At 39.3% G+C, this 27,345-nt stretch overlaps 1 protein-coding gene across 1 annotated transcript in view; it reads right to left on the minus strand.

The window, feature by feature from the left end:
• The window catches only part of LOC140241289 (ribonuclease 3-like), a 71,416-nt gene extending 54,615 nt beyond the window's left edge, over nucleotides 1-16,801 (minus strand). Inside the window, exons 1-8 of the mRNA XM_072321040.1 lie at nucleotides 16,725-16,801; nucleotides 13,521-13,719; nucleotides 11,917-12,440; nucleotides 8,140-8,487; nucleotides 7,691-7,879; nucleotides 5,555-5,762; nucleotides 2,913-3,060; nucleotides 566-726 (exon numbers count right to left, since the gene is read on the minus strand). Of these exons, the coding sequence (XP_072177141.1) occupies nucleotides 566-726; nucleotides 2,913-3,060; nucleotides 5,555-5,762; nucleotides 7,691-7,879; nucleotides 8,140-8,487; nucleotides 11,917-12,440; nucleotides 13,521-13,718 (1,776 nt within the window). The 5' untranslated portion in view covers nucleotide 13,719; nucleotides 16,725-16,801. The remainder of the gene's footprint in view (nucleotides 1-565; nucleotides 727-2,912; nucleotides 3,061-5,554; nucleotides 5,763-7,690; nucleotides 7,880-8,139; nucleotides 8,488-11,916; nucleotides 12,441-13,520; nucleotides 13,720-16,724) is intronic.
• Between the last annotated feature and the right edge of the window lie 10,544 nt (nucleotides 16,802-27,345).

Consider the following 27,345-nt stretch of genomic DNA (forward strand, 5'->3'; position numbering starts at 1 on the left):
AAGTTTTAACATCCTCTTTCATGTATCAGTACCTGTAAAGTCAATTAAAAAACATGCATTTGAAAAGAATATATTACAGGCTTTCAGTGTAACATAATATTATTCATTCATTCAATTATTCATTCATTTATCTATTTACTTATTTCTTGCTGGGGGATATAGACATTACATTTAGCACACACATTTGCACATTTGCCTGTACATCAACAGAGACTGACCACAGTTTATCTTTTTTTTTTCTTTCTTTTTATGAAGAAATATGGGAATTTCTTTAATTTCCTTCTGATTGCAGTCGGCTTCAAATATGCAGGTCCAATTTTACCCGTAAGATGTCACATCATAAACTTGACTATGATGATATACTCATGTAGAGCTCCAAAAATAGAGGTTATTGCCTGTTTAGATATTCCGGTGCTATATAAACTCATACAGTGTAACTACTTTGAGGTACAAGGTCTTTCTAGAGGAGCAATTCTATTGATGGAGAGTGGTTCGCTAGGTCCAACAAACTTGACTTAATAGGACCATCCACTACACACAAGTGCAATGACATGACATGACTGACCTCTCCTGGTTCATTGAACCAAAGGTTTTCTGCCAGTCGCCAGGGGTGATCAGCTCGGTTTTTCATGCAGGCAAAGCGGTAATCAAACTCCTTGTCCTCCTCTCCAGATGACACTTCAGACTCAGAGTCACTCTCACTGCTTTCACTGTCAGAGTGGTGATCTGGAGCAGGTTAAATGATTTGACCAGTCATACATTACGAACATAGCAACCACCATTGCATCAACAACTATGACACCCTTTCAGGAATATTACATAGCACATCTTATTACACATTACTGCAGGGAAATATATGTGAACTTTGAAACTAGCCCCTTTTGAAAGGCTATATTTAACTCTTTATGTGCCATGGTGTAAACCCTGCCACATTATTCTGAGACAGAAATGTAATAATACTGTGGGAAAACATTATGTTTTTAAAATCTATGTAACTTTTTTTTTTAGATTTTTGTTACGTAATGAGCAAAGTTGGAGAGAATATGCCAAACTTTGCTTTGATGGAAAGTGTATAACAAATCTAGACCGTTTTTCTTTTAAATAGAATATGCGAACTCGGCACGCCATTGACCGAGTCAGGCATGCGGACATGGCACATAAAAAGTTAAGCTGGAACCTAAATAATTTTTCATCTTTGTCAAGTTTGCTATGTTTAGACAGGAAATTTCACATCTTATGCAGATATTCCCATTTTTGTGTACTACATGTAATTGCGATCCTAAGTGAGATATTATGTTTAAGATCTGGCAAAAATATGAGTCGTCAAATGATCTACTTTCACTAAGAATATTGGCCTGATTTTGATGACGTCACTAATGGTCTATGACCTCTGCCAACCAGCTGTATGCTTTGCAACTGATTTTGAACAGCTGTATGCTGTATAAAAGGTCAGCTGGCATGCGCCTGGCTTCCTACAGTTTGTGCAGTGTAGCTTGACACAAATGTATTGCTAGAAGGAAAATGGGAAGACAGCATTCTCCACCTGAGCTATGAAGTAGAAACCAACAAAGTGCAGGAAGGAGGAGACAATACTGAGTCATGATCCTTAAATTGGATGGTGGATTACCAACCTTTCTGTTCTCTGTTGATGGGACAAAAAGAATCTCATTATTGGGGGCATTAACCCTAACTAGGCCGGGCTATTTAGGTTGATGATAGAGCTGGGGGGGCCTCCCAGGCCCCCCCTCCAGATCTTGGATGTCGACCGCGCGATCGCGACGAAAATTGGCACACACATTGCCTATGACGTAATCTAAAGTACCATGAAGTTAATTTAAAAAAAAATTATCATTTATGCTAAATTATGCTAATTTATGCATAACAATGTATGAAATCAGACAATTTGGTGTAAATCACTAAATAAAGCTCAAAACAGGCACTTTTTTTTGTGTAATAATTCTTTTTAGTGTCCTTAGTAAGAGAAAAAAATTGTGCTATCAGAAAAAATTTCTTAAGTATTTTATTGTTTTTTGAATTTCTTATCTATTTCCCTGTTTTTTAGACTTTAAGTTTTTCATTGTTTTTGCGATGAAATTTGTCCGCGACATTGTTCCGAACGAGAAAATATGTTATTTATTGATTTTAATCAGTAAAACCCCAAAATAATCATACTTTTATGAAATTTGCTTGTAAGCACAGTTTGCATGGAAATTGTACACGAATTCACGTTTTTGAGCAATTTTTGGTCTGACATGCACGTACATATTTATGCGCAACTTTGGAACCACATGCCCGGGCATCGCAAAGGTGTCAAAAGATGCGGGAGGTTCGAAAAAAAAAAGTCATGAAACGTTGCGGCGATAGCTTTTCGCGATAGCGATACATCGTGCGGAACGTCGAGGGGGGGGGGGGCCTCGGAGGCCCCCCCCCGGCCTAGTTAGGGTTAAAGGCACTCAGAGAATTGCAGAAGGAACAGGTTAACACGGATATGATACTACCTTAGCGCCAATTCACGTAAGCATTTTGTAGGTTGCTGTGAAAATATGTAGTCCACTTGTGATGTCACTAAAAGGCAATATGCTGCAATGAAAGCACTCAGACAGATGCACAGAATGAAGGCTTGTTGTTGTTTTAAATATTAGAAGAGAGAGAAAAATGGGGCCCTATAAAACAAATAATTTGCCCCAAGAAGGCTTACATATCTTTATTTATTCTCTACAAAGTAATAGTCCTGCAAAAGTACTATATTGACATCTAGTATGTTCTTAGAATTTGCTAATGGTATCATTTGCCAATTTTATGATTCTCATGATACTTTAGTCTGATGTATGCTAGGTTTTACGATAAATTACATGCACACACCAGATGAAAAGAAAGAACAAATACTACTATCTGGCATACATGTAACTCACGTGAGTGGACATGCCAGTGAAGTTCTGGCTTCTTGGTCTCTGGCTGTGGCTGGGCAGCCCGTACCTTGGGCCCCCTCTCAACAATGTCCTGCTGAAACCGTTTGAGCAAGTCCTTCAGTTTGCTGGTCGCACAAACAGTGCTTCCATTCTGAAAACAGCACATAATGTAATAACAGTCACATCTATTTGCTACAAATTTACTCAATATTGCAGATGGTAAAAGTTTTATCAAAATCTCACAAAAAAAAACTAGAAATGTCGCTTTGGCGACTGGTATGCCTCCGCCATAATGCATGATTTTCCCAATAGGTCTAGATAGTACATGTGGACAATGTGTGATTACATTTTCACAAAATTGGCAAAATATTGAAATGACAAGTTTGTCACAAATGTGTTGAATGTTCACCTTCCTTGACCTAGGTTTAATTGGATGAATAGGAGAGCATGTATCTAGGGATTTAAGGACTCTAACTCGACTTTGACCCATTCATACATTTAGGCATTGAGTAATTTTCAAGGTGCAGGTGTGGAGAAAAAGTGCAATTTCTGAATTGAATAGTAAATTGTTACCATTTTCATCTGGCCCTTGACCCTAAAATTCATAAGATAATCACTTTCAGGTAGAACATGCATAATATGTACTAAGTTTCAAGATAACTTGAGCCACTTCCGAGATATGGAGGAAAAAGTTAATTCAGCACTTTCACTTGATCTTTGACCTTTTGACCTTTGAGGCAAACAAAGAAGAAAAAAAAAACTTTCCAGAGAATTTCTATTAGGTTACACATGTATGCATACACCAAGTGTTAAAAAAAAATAACCCTGCTGGCATTGCATGATAGGAGGGAAATAGTAAAATTTTGAAGTGTTGCACTTGACCTTTGACCCCTGACCTTTGACCCCATGAACCCTACATTCTCTAGATAATCACTTCCAGTCAGTATATGTATATACTATGTTCCATGAAGATACCTTGAACAATTTTCCAAGGTATGGAGAAAAAAAAAGAAGTTTTAATATTTTTACTTGACCTTTTGACCTTTGACCTTTGACCTCATGACCCAAACTTTCACCAGAGAATCTTAATTGGGTAATACATATATACACTAAGTTTCAAGAAAATATCTTTAGGCATTCAATAGATATGGTGGAAATAGGAAATTTTATGTATTTGACCCTGACCTTTTGACCTTTGACCTTTGACCTCATGACCCAAACTTTCACCAGAGAATCTTAATTGGGCAATACATGTATACACTAAGTTTCAAGAAAATATCTTCAGGCATTCAATAGATATGGTGGAAATAGTGAAATTTTATGTATTTGACCTTGACCTTTTGACCTTTGACCTTGAGCATGTGCACCCAAAAGTTGATAGGCACAACTTTATTATTAGGATACCTCAACAGGTTTTGATAGTTACCTTGTCCACAAAATTCATTACGGATGGACGGAAGGACGGACGGATGGACGGACGGACAACCCGAAAACATAATGCCTCCGGCACCACTTCGTGGCGGAGGCATAAAAACAACTAAAAAATCAGTGGGGTCTAAGATGTGCACGTTTTCATCGCAGTCACAGTGATATTGGTCAAACCCACAAATATTGCAAATTAGCTATGAGGATAACATTTTCAACTCACAACTTTCTGGGCACTACAACATACTATGTTGTGGACTGATAATTCAGCAACTACAACCCTTTCTAATTGAATTAATCATAGCAAGGTTATTGCAATACAGCAAAACTTTGATGAAAAGGATGCCATGTTTGTATTGGACTCTTGGTCAAAAAGGGAACTTTGAGAAGCTGTGTGTGCACTTAATTGAGACTGGTGAGGTCATGACATCATCACTTTATTCAATTTGCAGACATGTTGCCAATAATATCACAGCTGCAAGAAAATATGTTTGACTTGTTTGACATACCTTTATATCTTACAGCCAACTTCAACATGGTGTGGATTCATACTTCAGTTTCAAGGCACAAAGTATTTCATACACAACATATGACACAAATCAAGTCAAATTTCAAGGTGAATTTAGAGGAAATTTCAGTCTACATGTATACACATTCATGATAATTTTACACTTGAAATGAATTTATTAAAGAAAGGGCATCTCATTACAGGTAGTTTCATCAGATTTTTCTTACATAGGTATTTGAAACCACATCGTTCTGCATATGTCAGCCTTATGGGTTTGTGTCACACGTTTGTGCATGCATTTGCTTCACTAAAAAAATAAAATATACTGTATACGCTGTTATTTTCGCGTACAGATATTTTTGCGAATGATGAGGTCATGGACATTTTCGTGAGATGTTGTTTTTGCGAATCTACGCCGACGCTTACGTTAATGCGCTATTTACAAAGCGCAAGGAGATATGTTCGCATGTTTTCAATTTGCGATAAAACTGTGATTCACAAAATTTGCGAAAATTAAACCCTCGTGAAAATAACAGCTTATACAGTTTTAGAGTATGGCAAACCCAAAAATGTATATCAACAACACAGGATTGTCTTCTTGTGTGTAAAAATCTTTTGTGATAAAATGTATTTCACTGAAGAAATGTATTTTTTTGTTTTCACTTTAAGATGGAGAAAATGACAAATGAGTCAGGAAAGTTAATCATCTCACCACTTGATCAGCTGGAGCTGTGGAGTAGAAATTCTCTCTAGGAGAGCACTGAATCCAGGGTGCATTATCTGCATCCATTCCTTCCTGATCAGAGTCATCCATAGGCTCCAGGGAAGATTCCCGGTCAGGCAGCTGCTCCGCTTCTTCCTTCATTTTGCGCTCCAGGTCATTCCAGCGCTGCGAGGGCTTGCTTGGGTCTGGTGGTGGCCTTCACAGGTAGGATATTATTTGATATTTGAAACAGGAATGAGGAACAACACAGTCACAATTCATTGTAAATTCCTTAACAGAATGACATTTGAAGAAGAGAGATTTGCAATAGCACCATGTTTATGGAGTCCTTATAGCAGTTGTTTAGCAAACAGAGATTCTAGAAAGAGAAGAGAGGAGGACAGCAACATAGGGAGGGTGGAAGGAAGGTACACAGTGACAGTCAAAGGGTAGTAGTGAGCTGGAGTTGGTTTCAAATCTTTTTTGAAAGAAAGAAGGTCTTGAATAAGGTTTGTTTCACACCCCACAAAACTTCCAATTAGGGGTAGTGTGGCTTCTTGGTGTTTGCCCTGATTACTCCAAAATGTACTTATAATACTGTGCATATTTTGCTGTAAAGTATGCCGAGCTTGCACACTTTTTCGCAGGACATTTCGCCCCTTCAGTCATGTGGTACATGTTTATTACTAATGCTGCTTTGCTAGCTTTCCTTCCAAAAGCCTGTAAGATGAGGTAATTTTGATGGCGTCCCTTCCAAAAGTTTGTAATCAATGGGAGTCAAAATCTGAAACCATTTCCATCCATAAAGGGGGTGTCTCTAAGAATCTGGAACAAGCATGTGTATGACTGACTGCCTAAGTGGGCTTGGGGGGGGGGGGGGTGAGTTAAGGTTGCACTGATGGAGATGAAGATTCCCCGTCAGGCAGCTGCTCCACCTATTTCTCTCTATGTCGCTTCCCTCCTTCCCTCTTCTCTTTCTACGGTCTTCTCTTGCTAAACAATAATCCTTTCAAGGACTACACATGCATGGTGTTATCGCAAACTTTTCATCTACATCATCATGCAAACTTTTAAACACACGAAAATATACATACATCACATTTTATTTTTTGCAAGTGTGATTGTCTACATCATTTGAAATATAACTTCTGGCTGTGTATGATTTGTTAGCTCTCCCCATATTTCTTAAGTGAATCATTCACTTACTCTTCAAATCTTAATAATAATTAAGAGTCTTTGAATGGTCCCCTGAGTTTGTTAGCATCCTTGACGGATACAATCTGGATCTTAATTCACAGGTCTACCACACAAGAGCATTTCTTATCACAGACCTTGGTATCTTATATGTGACCCGCTACAACAAAATGATCCTAAAGTCGGGTGAGGTCGATTATTTGAAAATTGCATGGCAAAATTCCCTGATCTTTCTGCTTTAAATTGATATATAACACATTTTATGAAAATAATCGGCTGCGGAGATATCGATGTTTAAAAGAGAGCATGTCGAGACGTATGGGAAATTACTGTTTCGAGAAAAGCGCCCTAAAAGTTTTCCTTGCGACGCAATCGCGATCAAGGACACGCAAGTTAGTTTTCACCTCCGGACAATAGAAGGTAAACCATAGCAACCCCCGAAATGCTCATTCAAGCACAGCGTCGGCGGTCTCCCCAACGACCAATCAGTGACCAGGATGCCAGGAGAAGCGGCTGGGCAAAGCGCACCCCGCCCGCACGCACCAGTCGACTTGGCAGTGTGCGAGTTTCACGCTTCGGTTAGCGGCAAGCTGCAAACTGACCAATGAGATCACTCCGGTCGTTGTTAGGGGCGGAGCCTATCTGTGGCGCTCAATCCAAATTTTCGAACCGGTTTCTGCTTGGTTCAAACGCCAAAAACATGGCCCAGAAAAACGCTATTTTTTGGTCTTTCTTTTCATCATTTTGCTTCAAAATTTCGACAGATGATAGAAGACATGTCAGACTCCAATAATATGTCAAGATCAGAAAATCGTAAGTTTTGACCAATTATGATGCTCTGACTTCAAACTCGATTTTCACGGCTTCGACCGTGCGCGACTTTAGGACCTTTTTGTTGTAGCGGGTCACATATTACTTTACACTGGTCACAAAATGACAACATGTACTCACCCACTATGCCTCTTCTCTTCTCTTCTTACAAATGATTCCCTCACACTTGGAGATCTCTCTCGATGTCTGTCACACCTCGAGGGACTACGAGATCTTCTGTATCTATGATAACGACCATGGTCAGATATCCTGTGGTCATCTCGTCTCCCATGAGGACTCCTGCTTCTGGCTGATTTCTCATGTTTGTCTCTGAGGGAGAATATATGATTACTGTAGATGACACAGTGCTGGCTGTGACTAAAGTTATTTACTACCTTCAGTAATGTACCCTATTAAAGTATTTGAAATCAAACCTGGCTTTGACTTTTAAAACATCCCTACATAGTGCCTCTGTAACCTGCCCCACAAATCACTGAATGTGCATGAAATTTCCATTAGAGAGTATGATAAACTTACACAAGTCTTGATTTGTACTCAAAGTAACACAAACATACATATTTATTTCTTACCCTGATGGTGATCTTGATCTCTGACCTTCCCTGTGTGGAAGTGGTTCATGTTCTCTTCTAGCATTGCTTGCATTTCCTCTTTCTCTGAATTCTCTGTCTTGTCCTCTTGACTCTGAGTCTCGACGTCTACCTGACGTTTCTTTAACTCGGTCTCTATCTCTATCTCTCTCTCTCTCCCTGCTTCTGTGTCTATCACTGACTCTGTCTCTGCCTCTATCACTTCTATGTTGTCTGTGTCTTTCATGGTCTCTGGCTGTATCACTAGCTCGATCCAAGAATCTATCTTTACATGTATCTCTGCCTCTATCTCTGCATGTTTCATCTTGCCGGCTTCTCAGTCTCTCATCCCTGTTTGAAAAAAAAAAAGAAGTCAAATCAGATATCTACTTGTTCATCTAGTATTAGAAATATATGGAAATTTGTTGGTTCCTTGTCCACTTGAGATCTGTTGCACCTTGCAAATAGTGTCTAGTCATTTGAAAATAATGAAGTACACAAACGTGTTTTCCAGCACACCACATCAAACACAATACAGGGCATATCATTTCACTTTTAATATGACACATGACAATAGTTGGGCAATGATTTATAACAATATCACAAATCACCTGTGTTACTAACCATGCATTGCCACATATAATAATATTGGAAAGATGCTGACTGTTGCATTATTGCCTATTTGCCTATCATCTAAAGTGTCAGTTGAGTAAGAAGGTGATGTAGCAAAGGACAAGATTCTGCCAGTGACCAGGTCAATACTGAATTACATGTAATGTTGACTGGCAGGGAGGATATTTTCCTATTACATTGGCTGCCCTTGAGGGCACATTGTAATTTATTGCTCAAGCTATGACAATGCTGAATTAGCTGAAGATGAATACACAATGGTCCTACAAAAGGCAGTCAATCTGCCCTCCTGAATGGCTGTTCAGTATTACGTTGTACCTAATATTACTTCTGCATTGAATGACTGACTATATTCCTCGATTTGTCATCTACATTGTATTTCTCCATCACTAAAGAAATGCAAACCTTGAAGTGCAAGTGTTCACAAAATATCAGAATGAGAATATTTGATGTGTATTGTAATGCCACAAGTCAGTCAATGAGATTGTACTTTTTTAATGCATTTAACTGGAGGGAATTCTTGTGTAATTTTGTATGACAAGTTAGCATGCTAAACATTATCAACGTGACACAAATGCATTCAAGGGGCTTCTCAAAGAACAGTTACATGGTTTTTGACAGGAACATAGCAGTTGAGTGGATAAGGCTCTGTCCCTTTAAGCAGGAGGACAAGGGTTCAGAACCTGTCTGGAATATAATATCCTCAGACAAGAATTTTTGTTTTAACCACTGTCTGACCTCTCCTATCTGGACATGTCGGGAACCGCGCTCACGTGGATAAGGGACTAAGCTCTGGAGGTAGTCTCTGCACCAGCTCGGCCCAGCTCGGCCCAGCCTTTTCTCACTGTAGACGCAAACTGGGCCAAATGCGGTACCAAGTTGTGACCGGCACGCTCCCAATAATAGTCATTATTGAAAGGCTTGAATTAAAAGTCTGGGCCGAGCCTTCCACAGTAACCTGACAGAATTGTGGGGCCTAGTACCCAAATTGAGGCCGGGCTCAGCCCAGCCCTGCACTGTAAACAGGGTCAATGTTTAATACACCCAGCTGCCTACCCAATGGTAGCTACACATGTACACTGTACATGCACATTAACCTATTGCAGGCAGCATACATTGAAACTTTTTCTTTGCTATCGGCACAAAATTATAAGGGTTTTTTTATGCTTTGCAAAATGAAATCAATGAAAATCAAAATGAAATGAAAATGAAATCAATTTGTCAAATTTACCTGCTTAGATATTGAGGAATGTATCAAGCAAGTCTTGGAAAGAAACAGAAGGAGCTGACAAAACTTAATTTCAAAATGTGATTATCATGGCTTGGCAAAGTTGATCATTGTTACACTGACTATATGGTAGACTACATGGTAGACATCAATACCGTACCAGGCCCAGTGCTTGCCATATTGTGATTGGGTAAAACTTGTGTGTGATTGTATGTGTGTGTACAAATTGTGAGTGTTAATGTCTTTCATCACCCATTAATGAAGTGGAGCCAATGTGAGTCTACATTGTAGTCATATTGACTGCTGTGCATATTGTGACCTACACGTGGAAATGAGAATGGGAGGAGCACATACATTGTGTGTATCAATTTTACATGAACATGACACGTCCTCGTCACCTGGTCTATGTTCAGAATTCTCTGATAATTTGCTCTATGAAAGATCGCCTGTACTTTGCCCTGATTTAAAGGAAAAAAACAAAACAAAACAACTTTCCTGTCCATATTCTTGCAGTGATTTGGGGGTAGTGAATTTCTGAATGCATGTTATTGAGTTGAAAATTAGATGTGAATGTATGTTAATTATATGTGAATAATATGTAATTCAAGCGAGTCTGTGTAGGAATTTTGTTTGACCTTGAAACACCTGTAGTTACTTAAATGAAAAAAAAAAAAAAAATCAAGCCAAGATCACATTAGGACTCGGATAGGAAAGGTCAGATGGTACTATGACCCTCTTTATCTAGTAGTATCAATGGTTACTAGTTACTGGCACTGCAGATCAAGAGGCTGCCTAGTTTCAATAAGATCTAACTCACACATATGTAAGTTGTAAGCCATGGTGAAGTTTAATCTGTGTATGAAGTAGTCCATCACACCAGAGACTAAATCCCCTGAATTTGTAAGCATATTTTAGAGAATATGTGACCCGCTACAATAAAAGGATCCTAAAGTCGCTGACGGCTGAGCTGAGAAAATCGAGTTTGAAGTCTGATCATCAAATTCGGTGAAAACTATGAGATTTCTGTTTTTGGCATAATTTTGTAGTCTAATGTATCGTCTATCATATGCCGAAATTTAGGAGCTAAATGATCAAAGGAAAGGCAAGAAATTCGCATTTTTCTGGGCTGTAATTTTCTGACTTTCCACGGAACAGCAACGTGTCTGCAGTTTTGGATTTAGCACTGCAGATAGACTCCGCCCCTAGCAACAACACGGTGATCTTATTCGCCAGTGCCTGGCATTGTGGTTACTGATTGGTGGTGCATAGACCGCCAGAGCTATGCTTGAATGAACATCGCAGAGGTTGCTAGGAGCATACCTTCTATTGTTAAGCGGTTGATATCTCTGTAACCGAGTACTTTTATGACTCGTGTTATGTATGAAATTAAAGTGGAAGAGTAAGGGAATAATGTCATGTCATTTTTAGAATATTGCCCTCCCCGACTTTCGGATCCTTTTGTTGCAGTGGGTCACATATACTTCAATTATCACCATCCCATGTGTTAAATTTTGGTTTGAGAGCCCTCCTGTATCACAGCACAAATAGTGACAGAGGACATTTTGTGAATTGTTGTGTGTCACCCTTGAGAACAAAATTAGGTGATGTCATCAAATTCTGTCTGCATTTTATTTGTAAATCTGTTTCATCAGAGGTATAGAAGAATTTTCCTTCAGTGTGGGATTGTTTCAAGTGAAGAAACTAAATCATATTAACTTGATTTGACTACAAACATGAACATAAGCATATGGGAAAATCCTTTCATCTTACCACACTAAATTTGTGTTGTGTTTTTCACACTTCCTTTGAAGTGAAAAATTCTTCCCATTTTCATTGAGAGCCAAACTTGACTCACTGAGTATGCCTCCCTGTGATATCATTCATTAATGTGCTTTCTCCTACTAAGATCACATGTTCCTAACCTCTCTGGTGAGATGGTCCTTCTCTCAAAAGATCCTGGTCTGTTTCTGTCTCCAAGTCCAGGATCTATCTGCTGGTGATGAGGGTGTGGTTGTGACAGAGAATGTGACACATCAATTTGAGTACTCTGAGCCGAGAGGTAGGAGTGCCCTGCATCGGTTCTACCCATTAGGGGCCCAGAAGAGAGAGGCTGAGCCTGCTGGTGGTGGCACTGAAACCTCCTTTGTTGAGGTTGGTGAGCCTGGAGCCCTGCTCTACCAGGCATTTGAGGACAGAAACTAGAGATATTCTCTCCACGCTGAGGTGACAAGGAAGGCATGTTTATCACATCACATCCCCTACCCTGAGGTGGAAATGATCCTTGTGAAGAGAAATCTGTAAATTGAGTGTTTGGATGTGAAGGTGGATGGGTAAAGGAGCGTTGTGGGGGTGGGGCTGTATGAAATGGAGGCCTTGGTGGATAATTTGGGTGAAATTGCTGGTCATCTCCTTGGACTGGTCGCTGTTCCTTCCAGTTTTCAAATCTCTGAAATTGCAATTTTTATTAAACCATGTTATTTGACAAAGAAATGTAATGACTTCACACAACATATAATATTATTATTATTTGTCTTTAGTTCTGGCCAGTGGGTCTACATGAATCTGAAATCTAGATTAATCAATAAAACCTTTTTGAAAACTCATCAGAACTATGTTCAGGACTGAAAATGAAAGAGATGGTCAATATACAGCATCTGCATGTGTCTACAGATAAACCTGGTTTGCATACTTACAATGCATGTACTTTATCAGAAAATTAGACTAATGCAAGGTCACATGAAGGTCAAATGCTATGGAAAGGTCTAGTACAAATGTGTACTTATTATGGTAGTGAATGTCATTCATGTGATCAATTTATATTTGTGCGTATGTCCATTATGGTTGCTCTCAGCATAGTTTGTTGATTTGCTCTTGGGGTGCTGTTAATATTTTGCTTTTGCAAAATAAATAATGAAACAAAGTATGATACAAACAGTAACAAATCCAATGGATGCAAAGAGATAATAAGAATTTAGAATATTTATACTCACAAAAATATTGTGAGAAACTGACATGGCCAGAAAAATTAGCATATTTGTAGACCACAAACTGAATCAGCAAGAAATTGAAATGATTAAAACTAGTGACTGTATGATGAAATTTCAAAACAGCTTGAGTTTATACCTGATACTGTATACCAAATTTCATCTTGTTTCATCATTCAGTTTCCAAGACCAGGTGGGACACCTCCCCCCCCCCCCCCCCACTCCACTCCCTTCTTGGCTGTCTGTAAAAGTAGGAAACATTCATTTCTATAGTATATTGATTCAGGGAATATCTCTTTGTTGAACACATACAATTTACACTAGATTTCAAATCATGCTAAAAAATAAACAAAACAAACAAAACAACTCATTAGTCATTGGGAACCCAACAATGATGTCACAATTTGAGGTAAAGGAAGATATAAAACAAAAATGACAGTAAGAAAGGACAGCAAAAAGAAAAAAAACATAGGCAAAAAAACCAAAACAAGCAATAAGTAGTTTGAAGAAATCTGAAAATACCAGAGCACTCAAATATTTACTTGAGGTTGGCAAGGCAAGGGTGGATCTGGCCGTGGTACACCAGGAGGAGCATGGTAAGACCCAGGGCCATGATGGCCAAATCTAGGAGTTGGTGGTCCAACACCAGGATGGAATCCATGACGTCCCTGTTGGGGGTTCAGATGCCGTGGAGGCAAGGGTCCACGGAATCCCGGCCTTGGTGGTGCATGAGGGTGCATTCTGGCATTTATAATGATAAGTACCGGTACAAGAAATAATTCTTCATCATACCTTGTTCATTAAAAGGATAAATAACTGGCAGCATTTTTCATTTTTTTTTCTTTTGTTTGTTGCATCACCTATCATTCCTTTTAATGAATGACCAAAAACTAAGGATAGAAGAAATTGACAAATTCATGTGTCGATCATGAAACACTGCTCTTGGTTTACTCCCAAATCAAATAAGCCCCCATTTACATATTCAACATTGTATCCAGTAGATGCTGACAAAAATTGCCAATACACTGGAGAACGAACACCACACCAATTCATTAAAAAAAGAAAAAGCAAACTTCTGACCCAGTGAACTTCTGGCCAGTGTCCCCTGTACCTCCTGCAATCTCTTGGAGCATATTATCAATAGTATCTGTTAAAGCATGGTATCCTCTCAGATCACCAACATGCGTTTCGTAAAGCAGGATCTTGCACAACACAATGAAAAGTGACTGACCATGAGCTGACTAAAAATCTAGTCTAGATGATAAACTTACACCAGATATGGTTACCCTCGACTTTGAATTAAGGGTTTTGACATTATGCCTCACCAGCAATTGCTCATGAAAGACAGAACCTGATGTGTAGATCATTATTTTTGTGACATATATTCTGATACATACGATGAGATCTTGTCTTTTCTCACCAAAAGAAGCCGTGTCGGGGTCACTAGTGGACTAGGCCTACGACTACATTACTTATATGTAATGAGTCATCGACCACTTTTGGATTAAATACCTTGTATGTCAAAAAACAAACAAACACATTCTTCAGTTTAAATTCATTTCACTTTAAATTCATTTCACCATAGTAGAAAATCCCGCAGATCATATATCACAGGCTCAGATTATTGCTTCGTATCGTATGTGCAGAGCTCTCAGTGCTCAACAAACACAAGTGACATTTTTTACAGTGCGCCAGTGCAAGCTAATCATTTTAATTGACAGCCTGTTCTCCACAGATAAAGCATGTAAATCTAGTGAATGGCAATTACGTGTTAACATTAATTATGTGTATTGCTGATGAGGGTTTTCTTCCATTCTTTTTCCTCCTGTTTCCTCAGGTGTTTTACCTGTGGCTGTGCCCTCCTCATTTCTCTTGATTTGTGTTTAAACTTTACATTTGAATGCTCTGGCGTATATTAATTGTGCCCGGTCCCAGACATACTTTTTAAAGCCACTATGCTAGGGTGATCGATCTCCAAAATAGGTGGTCGATGAGTTGGGTGCACCATTGTACAGTCGCAAACCGAGGGAGCACTTCTCGCTCCTGTGGCTAGTCGCAGCTACGTTACTATAAAATCAGTATACTTCTATGTAGACATCTACCTGTTGTACACAAACAGCATCGGTAGCATTTGACCGAGCGTAAGATTGTTCTGTATCTTGTCGTCAGGGATACGTTTTGTGGAGAGCCGGAGACTTCCTCTGGCTTCACAGAATCCCCTCAACACCATATGTCTATGGAGGAGGGGAGCCGTAAATCCCCCACCCAACCACCCTCCCCCCTAGGCCGACCAGACGCTGTTAATACGCTATGCGAATACAGCGTCTGACCAGCGAGCGGGCACCTTCAAAGTGGGGAATCACAACACAACTACAAAACTTATGAAAATTTATACGTTCTTCATAAACAATGTACACGTTACCAAACGTTACTCACCTTACGTGCATGCTTGTATTACAGAAGGTTCGTAAGTTCATTGAGAGCCCTCGTGATAAGTCCGTGGAACCAAAAAATGATACTTTCTGGCGGATTCCCTAACACCGTCAGGGTTCATCGTTGCAGAATTCAAAATGGTGCCTTGATCTCTGCGGAAATCTTTTGCGTGCGTGCGATGCGCTGCTTGAGTGTTGGTGTAGCAGCACGGTCGACAGCGCGACCTTTTGAAAGGGCATTCAGATCATGTGACCTCCCGTATATTGGAAATGGCCTGGCGTGAAAGACGATGTACCGACTACCGTTCGTGAACCGTTCACACATGCTGCATATAACCATCAATTTAGGTAAGTTATTAAATCTAAAATTAATATTCATAGCATAGATAAGAAGTCTCATTATCATTTTGTTCGTCAGATGAGTTTGAAGTGGCAAAAAAATGAGCTAAAGTATCAAAATTCAATCCGATCGCATGCGATCGTTGGACCCTCTTCGTGTTTGGAGCTTCGCTGGTACAGCCCTGTCGCGCTACGTATGTACAGCGGCGACTGGGCTGTGTATAGTTACCTCCCCCCCCAAAAAAAGAAAAAGATAAAAAGCTCCTCTGGACAGATGGATTTTTCTGTCTGCGTACTCGGGTACTACGGTTGCATTATCCATTTAACTCCATTTAGCATTATTGTTAAGGTAACGTTAAAACTTAAAGAACATTTATAATTTATTAGGCAGGGCCGGCTGCTGCACACTGTCACTAGCCCATTTCTTTTTTTTTCTGGTCAAGCCCGCGAGCAGACGCCATGCCCCTAACCGCACTAGCGACCCCACCACGTACCGTGCCATTCTATACTAGTTACATACAGCGCCCCGCGCCGGGATTAGGGTCTACCTATCACCTCGGCCTGGGGCGCTCCTGACCTTGTAGGTTTTGTACACAGAAGAGATAGATTCTATACTGTGGGAACGCCGTTGGGGCTGGTCGCAGTTCAACCCCAGCGCAGGGCGTTGTATCGCCTATCACATCAGGGTTGCTGGTGCAGTTAGGGTCTAACGTTACCCAGTTTTTCCATTTCTTACTGGTACATTCCTGAAAAAGTATGCTGGTCAGTGATTTTTACTGGACCGTCGGACCAGGGCCAGGCCTTTGTCATTGTGCAACGTTGTTTTATACTTTTCATTGAATCATAGCTTAGAAACTACATCCGTAAACTTTACATGTGCCAGCTTCCGCAGCACGATGTCGTTACAACTCTTTGAATACAAGCATTCTTCAGCCTCAAGTATGTTTTGGTCATAACATTCTGTGAGAATCTTACCCAGAAGTAGGGAGGTGCAGTCCGCACGTAACTCGCGAGAGATGAAGAGGCCGAGACCGAGTCGCTAGTCAAGAGAACCGATACGCTACACCACTGCACTGGCTGGCACGGTGCACGTCTGCTCGCTTACGCCAGGCTGCCCTGACGTACCATTGGAAGGTGCCCAATCCTGAACACCAGTCACCAGTATCTGCGACCCACTGGATGCTCGTCAGGTTCTCCGATATAAACGGAGGGAGGAAAAGAAGAAGAAGAAGAAGGTACGGTGTGCTGCGATCTAAGATCCTCGTTTAGTTCCTGATGGAACGTTGAGGAGTATTTTGAAGAAGAAGAAGAAGAAGAAACAGATCTGTAAAGATCTTGCACGCACACTCTGAATCTACATGTATGTCGCGTCGATACGGTGACAGTCGGCGCGGCAACGGCTAGACAGAAAGATCCGTCTGTCCGGAGGACTCTTGTTATATTTTGCCATTAACGCTGTCCTCCGTAGACAGACGGAAGGTTGCAGTACCCATTGCTGTGTGGATGTTCTTAACCACTGTGTCTATGGAAAATTGGGTGAGGTACCTCACCCTTCTCGAGTGCATCTAATTCACGGCCCTAGGTCGGCATTTTTAAGCTTGTATAGTGAAATTAGCTTTTTAAGAATACATTACATTTACCAGATTAATGAATAATCCAACATTTTAGTAGAATTTTCAACGTAAAACACAGCCTGTCGCGTCGTCACGTTCAAACTGCAGAAACATACACTAATCTATTAGCCAATCACATGCGAGGTAGTTTCTAGGTGTTTGTTTTACTAAAACACGTACCTCGCATGTGATTGGCTTACAGATTCAAAATGGCGACTTACAGCTTGCGAACGGCGATGTTGCGATATCGATAAGATTTCTGCGTTATAACCGAGTTTATGTGAGTATTTGCAACCCCCCCCCAAAAAAAAAAAATAAAAAAAATCCGGGGACCATTTTTTTTAATCTTATCTTTTTTTTTAAAACTTGTAATTTTATTTTTTTCTATTTATGGCAATGACCTCTATACCAAAAATAGTGGTGTTTTAGATGCAAGAAAACGCCATTTTCACACACAGATTTTCAAAAATTCTCCCTACTGTGGGAGGGGGGACACCCCCCTCCCACACCCTCCCCCCCCCCCCTCGCTCGCTCTGCTCGCTCGGGCTCGGTCGCTACGCTCCCTCGCATACCGCCCCAACCCCCTCCTTCAGAAAAAGCTAGATCCGCCCCTGTATTATCATCATAAAGCCTCCAGAGCAATTGTGCCTTGAGGTTTGCTGTTAAATGTGATGCTTTTTGTGTGTGTTTGTGTATGTTGTATGTGCTGATATAACGTGAAATTCAAATAAAGAACATCATTAAAAAAGTATGTGGGTGCATACTCGTATCTCCGATCTTCTTTCTGTAATTCTCTCATTTTAAAAGTACATGTGTCTTTATCTATCGTATTTTTCAGACTCTTTCTTTCCTCCCAATTCTTTTTTTCATTTCTTTTTCGATTTTTTCTTCTTTTCATATCTGTTCTTTGTTTCCTTACTTGCATCTTTCCCTTCATCTAACCTTTCCTCTCCGTGCACAAATCATTTCTTGTCACCGTATTCTTTTTCTTCTTCTTTTCTTCCGTGCATACGGGAGTGACCATAAATCAACTTGCTGATTATTCTGTCACTTTCGGGGAGGTCAAAGTTATGCAAGTCTTCAAAGAGTTCATGTATAGTTGCAATAATCATCATCATCAAAAAAAAAAAAAAAAAAAAAAAAAAAAAAAAAAAAAAAAAACGAAGAAGAAGAAGTAGAAGAAGAAGAAGAAGAAATACAAAAATTTTCGGCTCCCTCGCTGCGCTCGCTCACCAAAATTCATCAAAATTTATTACATTTAAATCACCTTCAAAAGATCCCTTTTAAGTGTTTGAAAAAACATATCATGTGGACTTTTTAAAAGTCTTTATCGGGATGGGGTTGGGGTTGAACACTGTTGGTATAAATCGTTATAAGGCCGTCACTATATCTTGATTAGAATTGTAAGATTTAATAACCAAAAAATGAGAAGAATTCCGTTTTGTAAGCCGATCGAAATACAAAAATTTTCGGCTCGCTCGCTGCGCTCGCTCGCCAAATGTTAGCAAAATCTAAAATCACCCTCAAAAGACCCCTTTTAAGTGCTTGAAAAAGCATATCATGAGGACTTTTTTCCTACCGGGATGGGATTGGTGTTGAACACTGTTGGTATAAATCGTTATATATAAGGCCGTCACTATATCTTGATTAGAATTATAATTCAAAGATTTAATAATCAAAAATGACAAGAATTCCATGTTTTGTAAGCTGAAATACATAAATTTTCGGCTCGCTCGCCAAGATTCATCAAAATTTATTACATTTAAATTGCCCTCAACATGCTCAAGGAACCCTTTTAAGTCAGGGGCGTCACCAGCTTTTTTTTCAAGGGGGGTGCGTTTTGACACTAAATTTATCGAGATTTTTTTAGACAGGCATATGGAATTTATAAGCTCTCGATCCCCAGACTTTTAAGTTTATTTTAAGGGAAACCAGGAGGGGAAAGGGCACCGGCGTAGCTATAGGATTTCATCTTGGGGGGGGGGGGAGGGAGTGTGGGAGGGCGTGAGAACTTTTTGCATTTTGATGTTGTAAATGGTGCATTTTGATGCATGTTTTTTTTTATTGTTTTATCGACTTGAAAACAGTCCCAGTTGTTTAAGGTAGCAGTATATTTTGATGTAGATTATTTTTGAACAATTTTCCTATAAAAGTATATAGCAGTATATTTTGATGATATTTCCATGGCTTTTTTCCCTTCTCCACCTTCCAGCTAATAGACCCCCTCTGTCTGACTGAAATGTCATCCAACATAAAGCCAGAGTGCAGACACGCATGTTATTTGCTTCTTTTATCGACTTGAAACAGTCCCACTTGTTTAAGGTATAGCAGTATATTTTGATGTAGATTATTATTGAACAATTTGCCTATAAAATAGTATCATCCCAATAAACTTCCTGTTTTAATATGTACACTGAATATCATGAACACGAACAAGCAAGAGCGAGCGGAGTGAGCGAGGGGGGGGGGGAGGGCGTGGGAGGGGGTGTCCCCCTCCCACGGTGAGAACTTTTTGCATTTTGATGTTGTAAATGGTGCAATTTGATGCATGCTTTTGCTTGTTTTATCGACTTGAAACAGTCCAACTTGTTAAAGGTAGCAGTACATTTTGATGTAAATTGTTATGAGCAATGTGCCTATAAATGGTATCACAGTGGCGTACCGTGGGTCAAGACATTGGGGGGGCACCTCATGGCAGCAACATCAGAATTGCATAACGGTATATCAAAATGCGAGCGAGCGGAGCGAGCGAGCTTGAAAATTTTGACATTTTACAGTCCCAAGACTGCCGTTTGTAGCTATATATAATAATATATTTGCTTTTGAAATTAAGGGCGTTGCACTGGGCGCAACTGCTGGCAGTTGCTGGCAGTAACATGAATGGCATAACGATTAAATGCGAGCGAGCGAAGCGAGCGAGCTTGAAAATTTGGACATTTTACAGTCCCCAAACTGCCGTTTGTAGCTATATACATGTATTTTCGCTTTGGAAATTATTGGGAGGGGGCGCACCGGGCGCAACTGCTGGCAATTACTAGTACTGACAGCAACATCAGGAGAATTGCATAACGATTAAATGCGAGCGAGCGAAGCGAGCGAGCTTGAAAATTTTGACATTTTACAATCCAAAAACTGCCGTTTGTAGCTGTGACATATACCCCCCCCCCAAAAAAAATAAATAAATAAATACATATCGAAAATATATATTTCCCTTTAAGAAGCACAGTACAGAAAGATTCATATATGTAATTCAAGAGGAGACAGTCTATTCATAAAGAAGATTTAGGTTCTGTGTATCGCTACTGGCGATAGGGAAATGAATTCTAAGAAGCTGTGGTATATTAGGCATAGCGCCCTCTGTAGTTCTTGTAACAGTTATTGACCTCCGACACTGTTATGAATGGATACAATGAAGTTGTTTACGACTTGATTTCCGTTCTTGTCCCCGCGGACAAGTCGAGTACGCGCATTGGTTTATTGTGTGTGCGTGATTCCAAGTCAAGCCCCGCCCATTCTTTTTATCTGCATACGGAAGCTTTTCCGGCGTAAGACATCTCTTACGCAGTAACACGCAGTAGTGATTGGAATTATGACTGGAAAGTCACTCACCGAGACACTTATTTGCATACTATAGTAGTGGGTGTGTCCACATTGTTTTGACCGGCAAATACGAATTGAGGTACCAGTAGCAGTGAAAGTAGTGGGTTAAGCCCAATACATTATGGAATATTGTGAAACATTTAGTAAGGAAAATGGTGATTAATGTAATAAAAGGTATCATATTCATCTGGGTATGATGTTCTAGTTTTTATCAATGCAAGTTTTATGGCTTAAAATTAGGAGAGTAAGTGGCATTTTTGATGTCAATTGAGTCTTGTGGGTATGTTAGACACAAAAGAAAACTGTCTGTAGAGTTGTACACAGAAGTGAACTGCTTGTAGAGTCAATGAATTTTGATAATAGAGACATGTATAAATGTATTGGAAATGAATTAACCAATCAGCATTATTATGTTGTCTGAGGTATTACTTTCAACCAATTGGCACTGATTATGCAAATTAGATTTTGGTGACAGTGGATCCTGGGGTTTCGTATAAAAGGGTAGACAGGTGATGCTAAAGAACTTTTTTGCATCACTCTCCTCGCAAGAAACTTTCCTCCGCCACACCTAGCTTTTGACACCTTTTCAAGCTTCTTGTTCCCGCCCTTTCCAAGCTTCTTTTTCCAGTCCTTTTCAAGCTTCTTGTTCCAGTTGTTTCCAGTGCTGACACTCTTCAAGTAAGTTTATAGGAAGTATTTTAGAGAAGAAGTTAGGATAGTTAGTTTCCTTCAAAACCAAATTTTTGAGATCATTCTTCCCTTTTTTGGTTTCAAATTCTAAATTTACCTCTGAAATTAGAATTATAGACTACCTCATTATGTTTTGTATATGATTGCCAAATTCGATTTCAAACAAAGTGAAATATAATAATTTTATTTGATATAGCTTCTCAGAACAAGTGCTAGTTCATATACAAGTGTACAATGTATGTGTCTGCTATTGTCCAACAAAGACACATTTTTACATGCAGTCATTGTAAAGAGATTACTGGACGAGGTGAAACAAGTACAAGTAATACAATTTTGGCCAAGTGATGAACACTTACAGTGACAACTACAAAATATTGTCACTACCAATTTGACTAGGGTCAGGTCGAGGATGGCAAGCTGACTGATAGTCTCATCTGTCACCCAAAGTTTTACAGTCTAGCCTCCACCAGTTCTCTCTATATGACAAGTAGATAATAAGACACTCAAAGAGTCTAGGACATGTCGATTTACGAATGCATTTATTCTTTCACTTGTCTCATTAACATTTGCAATGATAGGTAAGAGTACAATGGTGATAGGGAAGGAGAACAGGGTCTGGGACCCTGGCTTAAGTATTTGCCACTCCTAAACGGATGATAACAGTTAAAACGGACTGAGAACAATTGAAAGGATTAGGAACACTTAAACAAATTACAACAGTTGTCACTATGGCAAATGTTACTGACCAGGAACACCATGGATATTAAGAACCTTTGCAAGTGTTGCACTTGTTAGTGAAAGTTGCCAGATGTTATTGAAATTGACGAGATAAGTTTTGGATTGTGGATAATGATTCTACTGGTATAAGCATGTCCCATTAGCCATTAAATTGGCATTTATTATTGATTTCCCATTATCGATGTGTCACTATGAATGCCCTTATAAGTATATAAGCATAGTGGTTTTTCAAAGCAGTGAAGTTTACTGATGTCACTTGACAGTAGCCAGGTTATTCCCGCCCCCCCCCCCCCCCCTTTCACAACGGGACTGGAGCGAACAATCCCGAACAGGGAACGTTCAAGTAAGATGAAGGTCGAAGTGCAGTTGCATTTGATCAGATGAAATGGGTACCCCTGCAATAGCAATCCCGAACAGGGAAAGTGAACGTCATCTGATTTAATTCCTGAACAAGGAAAATGCCGATACTGACAGTTGCAATAGTAACAATCTTGAATAAAGAAAGTTGCATGTGTCACTTCATCAGAAGTATACAGTATACAGCCCCGAGGAACATTCCCCCCCCCCCCTTGTGACTGAGGCTCTGTCTTGTTGACACTCGACACTGCGGCAAGTGTAATTGTTACTGACACTTGTTACGACAAGTGTTGTTATTGTGATGTCACTGAATATAACTATAGTTATACATTGATTTAATAGGAGAGATTTCATAGTCAGGTGTGAAAAGTTGGTAGATCACAGAAAGCAAGGGACGAGTGACAAGTAATGTCGACAAACTTGTTACTAATAGTGAAACTTTTCTAGGTGTGATTTCTTTTACCGGCATTATTTTCTGGAAGTTTAAACTTGAGACCAGATAGATGCATCTGTTCGGGATTGCTATTGCAGGGGTACCCATTTCATCTGATCAAATGCAACTGCACTTCGACCTTCATCTTACTTGAACGTTCCCTGTTCGGGATTGTTCGCTCCAGTCCCGTTGTGAAAGGGGGGGGGGGGGGCGGGAATAACCTGGCTACTGTCAAGTGACATCAGTAAACTTCACTGCTTTGAAAAACCACTATGCTTATATACTTATAAGGGCATTCATAGTGACACATCGATAATGGGAAATCAATAATAAATGCCAATTTAATGGCTAATGGGACATGCTTATACCAGTAGAATCATTATCCACAATCCAAAACTTATCTCGTCAATTTCAATAACATCTGGCAACTTTCACTAACAAGTGCAACACTTGCAAAGGTTCTTAATATCCATGGTGTTCCTGGTCAGTAACATTTGCCATAGTGACAACTGTTGTAATTTGTTTAAGTGTTCCTAATCCTTTCAATTGTTCTCAGTCCGTTTTAACTGTTATCATCCGTTTAGGAGTGGCAAATACTTAAGCCAGGGTCCCAGACCCTGTTCTCCTTCCCTATCACCATTGTACTCTTACCTATCATTGCAAATGTTAATGAGACAAGTGAAAGAATAAATGCATTCGTAAATCGACATGTCCTAGACTCTTTGAGTGTCTTATTATCTACTTGTCATATAGAGAGAACTGGTGGAGGCTAGACTGTAAAACTTTGGGTGACAGATGAGACTATCAGTCAGCTTGCCATCCTCGACCTGACCCTAGTCAAATTGGTAGTGACAATATTTTGTAGTTGTCACTGTAAGTGTTCATCACTTGGCCAAAATTGTATTACTTGTACTTGTTTCACCTCGTCCAGTAATCTCTTTACAATGACTGCATGTAAAAATGTGTCTTTGTTGGACAATAGCAGACACATACATTGTACACTTGTATATGAACTAGCACTTGTTCTGAGAAGCTATATCAAATAAAATTATTATATTTCACTTTGTTTGAAATCGAATTTGGCAATCATATACAAAACATAATGAGGTAGTCTATAATTCTAATTTCAGAGGTAAATTTAGAATTTGAAACCAAAAAAGGGAAGAATGATCTCAAAAATTTGGTTTTGAAGAAAACTAAATATCCTAACTTCTTCTCTAAAATACTTCCTATAAACTTACTTGAAGAGTGTCAACACTGGAAACAACTGGAACAAGAAGCTTGAAAAGGACTGGAAAAAGAAGCTTGGAAAGGGCGGGAACAAGAAGCTTGAAAAGGTGTCAAAAGCTAGGTGTGGCGGAGGAAAGTTTCTTGCGAGGAGAGTGATGCAAAAAAGTTCTTTAGCATCACCTGTCTACCCTTTTATACGAAACCCCAGGATCCACTGTCACCAAAATCTAATTTGCATAATCAGTGCCAATTGGTTGAAAGTAATACCTCAGACAACATAATAATGCTGATTGGTTAATTCATTTCCAATACATTTATACATGTCTCTATTATCAAAATTCATTGACTCTACAAGCAGTTCACTTCTGTGTACAACTCTACAGACAGTTTTCTTTTGTGTCTAACATACCCACAAGACTCAATTGACATCAAAAATGCCACTTACTCTCCTAATTTTAAGCCATAAAACTTGCATTGATAAAAACTAGAACATCATACCCAGATGAATATGATACCTTTTATTACATTAATCACCATTTTCCTTACTAAATGTTTCACAATATTCCATAATGTATTGGGCTTAACCCACTACTTTCACTGCTACTGGTACCTCAATTCGTATTTGCCGGTCAAAACAATGTGGACACACCCACTACTATAGTATGCAAATGAGTGTCTCGGTGAGTGACTTTCCATTCATAATTCCAATCACTACTGCGTGTTACTGCGTAAGAGATGTCTTACGCCGGAAAAGCTTCCGTATGCAGATAAAAAGAATGGGCGGGGCTTGACTTGGAATCACGCACACACAATAAACCAATGCGCGTACTCGACTTGTCCGCGGGGACAAGAACGGAAATCAAGTCGTAAACAACTTCATTGTATCCATTCATAACAGTGTCGGAGGTCAATAACTGTTACAAGAACTACAGAGGGCGCTATGCCTAATATACCACAGCTTCTTAGAATTCATTTCCCTATCGCCAGTAGCGATACACAGAACCTAAATCTTCTTTATGAATAGACTGTCTCCTCTTGAATTACATATATGAATCTTTCTGTACTGTGCTTCTTAAAGGGAAATATATATTTTCGATATGTATTTATTTATTTATTTATTTTTTTTTTGGGGGGGTATATGTCACAGTAGCTATATATTTTTGCTTTGGAAATTATGGGGAGGGGGGGGGGGGTTACGCCATTTCCTGACCCACTTCATCTGACACACTCTTTCTGACACACTTTTTTTGCCATTCATTTTGTACACGGGGCAGTTTTCATGAGACGGCCTCTGTTATTGGCAACTGTGCTAATGAATATTCATCAGCCTTGCGATAATTTTTTCATAATGAGTCACTCGGTCTGATTCTGTGTCTGTGATTGGCTTTTAGCTATTGACTTACGCGTGATATCGATCTCCTCAAGGGGTCCATGACGATATCTGATTACCAGTGTGCGTGTGTGTGTTGAATTGCGTTTTAGTGCCAGTGAGTGTGGCATAACTTCTGCAGGTTTCCTGTCCATTTCTCTCTCTTTTTCTCTCTTTTGCTTTCGTATCATCTTATCTCTGTTATTCTTAGAGTACAATCGTACTACCACAAGTGTTTTCCCCCATTTTTTGAAGTGATTATCTCGTTTGCAACAATTTAGAGGTGAGTTTTTGTTCGAGTGTTTGTTGAGTTTTTTGATTGAACACGATGTAGATTATCTACGTGTGTGCGAGAACATTCATGGTACCCACTCATTTGTTTCCGTGTGCATTTTTACCGTACAGTGTCTTCATCGTTCGTCTTCCAAGCAGCGAGTTTTCACCCTAGTTTTCCTCAACGTAGTTTTTTACCTCATTTTTTTTTTTTTTTTTTTTTTTTTTTTGCGGTGCAAGATGTTCAGTGTATTTTTTCTACGGTAAAATGCCATCGTTGATGATCTCCGTGTATTCTTTACTAGTTTTCCACCTCCGTTTCATTTTGTGTACAACTAACATTGATCATGTAGAAATGCACACCATGCACACCTACCATTTTCTTCCTTAATTTGTCAATGAAAACTTCTTGTGGCTATCAGAAATGTCAAGATGGACCATATCTGATGGTTTCATGAAATTTTATAGTCAATTACAGAAGAAAAGTAGCTAATTTTGACTCAAAAGTACGCCGATCGACGGCTGTGTCAGCGTAGCACGATGGATGATCGATTATAGAAAAGCGATGTAACGATGATAATCGATCGTTGTAGTCTGTGTTACAGCCGCTTGTTTGGTGTTTAACCAAAATAATTACGTCGGCTCGACAGTAAAATGTGGAAGAAAGAAAGTGATCTTGATGCGTCTGTTTTTTATCGTTTTAGTTCATTTTCTCCTGCGTGTGACTGTATATCTGTCAGCATTTTATGCTGACTAAATGATGGACTGATAATATGTGTAACGTTATAAAACAGTAAAAGATATATGAAAAAATGGGAATTAAAATATCCATCATGAATATTGCACAATAAAATGGATTTTGAATACAAAACAAAAGCAAATACTGGGGTTGCAGTTTTTGCGATGTATACATAATTAAAAAAAAATGAAATGGAAAAATAAATACTATGACTAAAACAATTACTTTCTACTATAAAGTTGAACTATCAATCAAAGGCATACATATTACCATTTCAATTTCAATATTCTGTTTCTTATGTAAAATGAGCACTTTATGAGAATTAAATGCACAATATTAATACATGATTGAATAACATACGCTTTTTGTAATACTATTCTCAATAACTTATTAAATTAGGCCAATAAATTATGTAGATTACAAGAAACAAATCTCCTTTGAATTCAACTTCCTTCTCATCTTCTTTTCTCTCTCTTTCTCTCTCCCTCCTAATATAGACCATGTTCTAGCCTAACCGTTTTCTTCCACTTTTCCTTCAACCTCATTCTATTCCC

Source organism: Diadema setosum, chromosome 17 (assembly GCF_964275005.1).
Source record: "Diadema setosum chromosome 17, eeDiaSeto1, whole genome shotgun sequence".
NCBI lineage: Eukaryota > Metazoa > Echinodermata > Echinoidea > Diadematoida > Diadematidae > Diadema > Diadema setosum.